This window comes from Nicotiana attenuata, unplaced genomic scaffold (assembly GCF_001879085.1).
Source record: "Nicotiana attenuata strain UT unplaced genomic scaffold, NIATTr2, whole genome shotgun sequence".
Classification (NCBI taxonomy): domain Eukaryota; kingdom Viridiplantae; phylum Streptophyta; class Magnoliopsida; order Solanales; family Solanaceae; genus Nicotiana; species Nicotiana attenuata.
Window position 1 is genome coordinate 183,628 of NW_017670516.1, and position 3,711 is coordinate 187,338.

At 35.7% G+C, this 3,711-nt stretch overlaps 1 protein-coding gene across 1 annotated transcript; it reads left to right on the forward strand.

Moving 5' to 3' along the window:
• Nucleotides 1-862: 862 nt before the first annotated feature.
• On the forward strand, nucleotides 863-3,218 carry LOC109240453 (ubiquinol oxidase 2, mitochondrial). The gene is made up of 4 exons (XM_019407104.1): nucleotides 863-1,381; nucleotides 1,483-1,611; nucleotides 2,289-2,777; nucleotides 2,918-3,218. Exons 1-4 carry the CDS (start codon nucleotides 998-1,000, stop codon nucleotides 2,975-2,977), a joined length of 1,062 nt encoding a protein of 353 aa, XP_019262649.1. The 5' UTR covers nucleotides 863-997; the 3' UTR covers nucleotides 2,978-3,218.
• The last annotated feature ends 493 nt before the right edge of the window (nucleotides 3,219-3,711 follow it).

Here is a 3,711-nt window from a genome sequence, read left to right on the forward strand (position 1 = left end):
GGAGGGGTTATTAGGCAAGTAATGTCGTAACGCTTAAGCTTACTGAGGATATGACATTTGATAGGAGGACGTAGAGGTCGAGAATTACGGTAGAAGGTTAGTAGGTAGTCAAGCGTTTTTTTCATACCAGTAATATTAATGTTAGAATGTTATCTTTTTTATTCGCGGATTGCTATTACTATCTACTGTTTGATTGCTATCTTTCGCTTCAATTTTCTTAATATTTTTTTTTTGTTATTGCTTGTTGCCACTGCTTAATTTAATCTTTTTTTTAGTCAAGGGTTTATTGAAAATTGCATCTTCACCCTCCTAGGATAGGGATAAGTCTGTGTACACACTATACTTCCCAGATCTCACTTGTGAAAATTCAATAGGTTTGTTGTTGTTGTAATTTTATTTACATATTCTATTTCATACATAAAAGAAAATATCAACGCATGTCAATCAGAGATTATACGTATAATAATGGTATAAGAAACTCATACTTTTAGCAAACATACACCACAAAAGTTTGTTGTTAATAGTATTCAATCTATGACTTGACTTTCTAGTCATATTCAACATACTTGATTTGACTTGAACAAAATCACTAAACTTTAGATTTTTCAAGTTCAAGTTGTGGCACGGGTCATTTTAGTCATTTGAGGTTTCTCCAGAATTTACGGAACCACACATCTCAAAATATCTCAAACGCTAAAAGAAATTTCCGCCATAAATTAATAAAATATACGTAACCGTCGGTCCCACACAGTCTTCACGCGAAGCTTGAGCGAACCAACCGCATAACAAAAACTAAACAAAAAAAAAAACAATTTAAATTAAGCGAGAATATACAAATGTCACCCTATATAAAAGGAGCATGTTTCGTAAACCCTTCACACAACACAAAAAAAAAAAAGAAAACAGAAATATTACAAAAAGAAAACCTCTTGCCTTCTTCCCCAAGATTCTTTCCAAACTTCCTGCAACTCTTGAATTTTGATCGAAGTTATTAAAGATGATGATACGTGGAGCGACAAGGATGACCCGAACTGTGATGGGTCACATGGGTCCACGTTACTTCTCCACTGCAATTCTTCGAAATGACGCCGGAACCGGGGTTATGACTGGCGCCGCCGGTTTCATGCATGGGGTTCCGGTGAATCCATCGGAGAAAGCGTTGCTGACGTGGGTTAGGCATATTCCAGTGATGGGTTCACGCAGCGCTAGTACTATGGCTTTGAATGATAAGCAGCACGATAAGAAAGTGGAAAATGGCGGCACCGCCGCATCTGGCGGCGGTGATGGCGGTGATGAGAAATCAGTAGTGAGTTATTGGGGTGTTCCGCCTTCAAAGGTTACTAAAGAGGACGGTACTGAATGGAAATGGAATTGCTTTAGGGTAAGTGTAATTTAGCTTTTCACATATTTTCTGATTTTTTCTTTTTGAAATTTGTCGAGATTTTAGAGAATTTAATGGTGGATTTATTTTGTGGGATGTAGCCATGGGAGACGTACAAGGCTGATTTGACAATAGATCTGACGAAACACCACGCGCCAACCACTTTCTTGGACAAATTTGCTTATTGGACTGTTAAGGCTCTCCGATACCCCACTGATATATTTTTTCAGGTATTTAAGTTTTTTTTTCTTCTTGTATTTGTGTTTCTGGTTGTTTGAATATGACGTTATTTGTCCGAACAAATTTGGTGGCTCTCACCCAATTTAGAGGAGAAAAAAAGTTCAGTTACCTTTCCCAGAATTTTGGATTATTGCTTAGAGCTTAATAATAATAATAATAATAATAATAATAATAATAATAATAATAATAATTATTGTTATTATTATAGTTATTATTATTATTTCAGGCTATGATACTCTACTTTTTACCTTTTATTTTGAATCTTGGAATTATAATTTGGCTAGCTCTTAAAAGAAAAGCTTTTAATGCCGTTTCCGAAGAATTTAATTAGATTGTTTTCTTATAGTTTATAGAAATAAAAATAGTACTAGTTGCTTCTGTGGTAAATTTTAATTGAAAGCAAATAAGAAAAAACAAACAAACAAATAAAGGGATCAGTTTTAAGTAATTTTACTCGGTTATAGATCCAGATTCAAGAATAACTCTTTTTTATGCTATCAACATATATAAAAAAATAGTCAACTTGAATATTTTATCATTGAAAATGAAGCATCGGATGGGCAAGAATGATATTGTGGATGTGGAATTAATTATTACCACAAATTATTTTATACCTACTTAATTAGCTAGTGTGGTTATATATAATTAATTAATGTGGTGCATGCAGAGGAGATATGGTTGTAGAGCAATGATGTTGGAAACAGTGGCTGCAGTGCCTGGAATGGTGGGAGGAATGTTGTTGCACTGCAAATCACTGAGGCGATTCGAACAGAGTGGAGGATGGATCAAAGCACTGTTAGAAGAAGCTGAAAATGAGAGGATGCATCTAATGACTTTCATGGAAGTTGCCAAGCCTAATTGGTACGAGCGTGCACTTGTCTTTGCAGTGCAAGGCGTCTTCTTCAACGCCTACTTTGTCACTTACCTTGTTTCTCCAAAGTTGGCTCATCGTATCGTTGGATACTTGGAAGAAGAGGCTATTCATTCCTACACTGAGTTCCTCAAGGAATTGGACAAGGGTAACATTGAGAACGTCCCTGCTCCTGCTATTGCCATTGATTACTGGCGTCTCCCTAAAGACTCCACTCTCCGTGATGTTGTCTTGGTTGTTAGGGCTGACGAGGCTCATCACCGCGATGTCAACCACTTTGCATCTGTAAGAATTTTAACTTACATATTGGATTAACACAAAACAGTTATAAACTGTTTATATAGCAAACTCTAATTAATTAATTAAATATGCTTGATGTTTGCTCTTAAGTCCTGACTAACTAATTTCTATGGTTTTGATTGCAGGACATTCATTATCAGGGACAACAGCTCAAGGACTCTCCAGCACCAATTGGGTATCACTAATACACAGAGATCCATCAAGTTAAATGTATCTTCTTTTTTGTACTGGTATAGAGCTAATGTAGTACCTACTACGTACTATTTTGAATGTTGATGTACATATATTTTTTTTTTCTGTTGATTTGGTTGGTTTTTTACTACTGCCTTCATGAATCTCTGAGATAGCAGTAGAGCACAATGATTGGAGCATATACCTTCTTGATAAAATTTACCATCTTGGTTTTTCCAAGACCATTTGCTTTTCCTTCTTCTTCTTCTGTTTTTTTTTTAGTCGTTGAACTTTATTAGCAGAAATTAGATTGACTGATCGGCCTTAAAACATGTTGAATTTGAATGTGTTTCAAACCACTACGTCGTACATAAAACAAACAACCAAAATGGGTTCGTTATGGCCTTTGAACAAATTAAAAAGTGGATTGAACTTTTAGAAATTATACCAGCAAGATGTCAGGTGTCTCTGAAGTTGCTGAAGCTCCAACTCCAGAAATATGTAGATTGCTAAGGACAATTGATCAATGAAGACAAGAGTTGGTTTTTAGTTAAACCAAACGTCTATGCTAATGATATAGCAAGGATTAAACATATCACTGGCTACAAACACAAAGAATTCCCTTATATATATTGGTTGTCCTCTTTATGTTGGCAGGAAGTTGATTTCGACTTTCAATGACTATGTATCTAAGATAGCGAGGAAAACAGAAGGGTGGCCTGGGAAATTGTTATCAGTCGGAGGCAGG

Excerpts from the sequence above, each read along its gene's own strand:
- LOC109240453 (XM_019407104.1), top strand. The coding sequence starts at position 998 with ATGATGATACGTGGAGCGACAAGGATGACCCGAACTGTGATGGGTCAC. Across the intron at positions 1,382-1,482 it reads GGAAATGGAATTGCTTTAGG|CCATGGGAGACGTACAAGGC; the intron begins GTAAGTGTAATT and ends TGTGGGATGTAG. Across the intron at positions 1,612-2,288 it reads CCACTGATATATTTTTTCAG|AGGAGATATGGTTGTAGAGC; the intron begins GTATTTAAGTTT and ends TGGTGCATGCAG.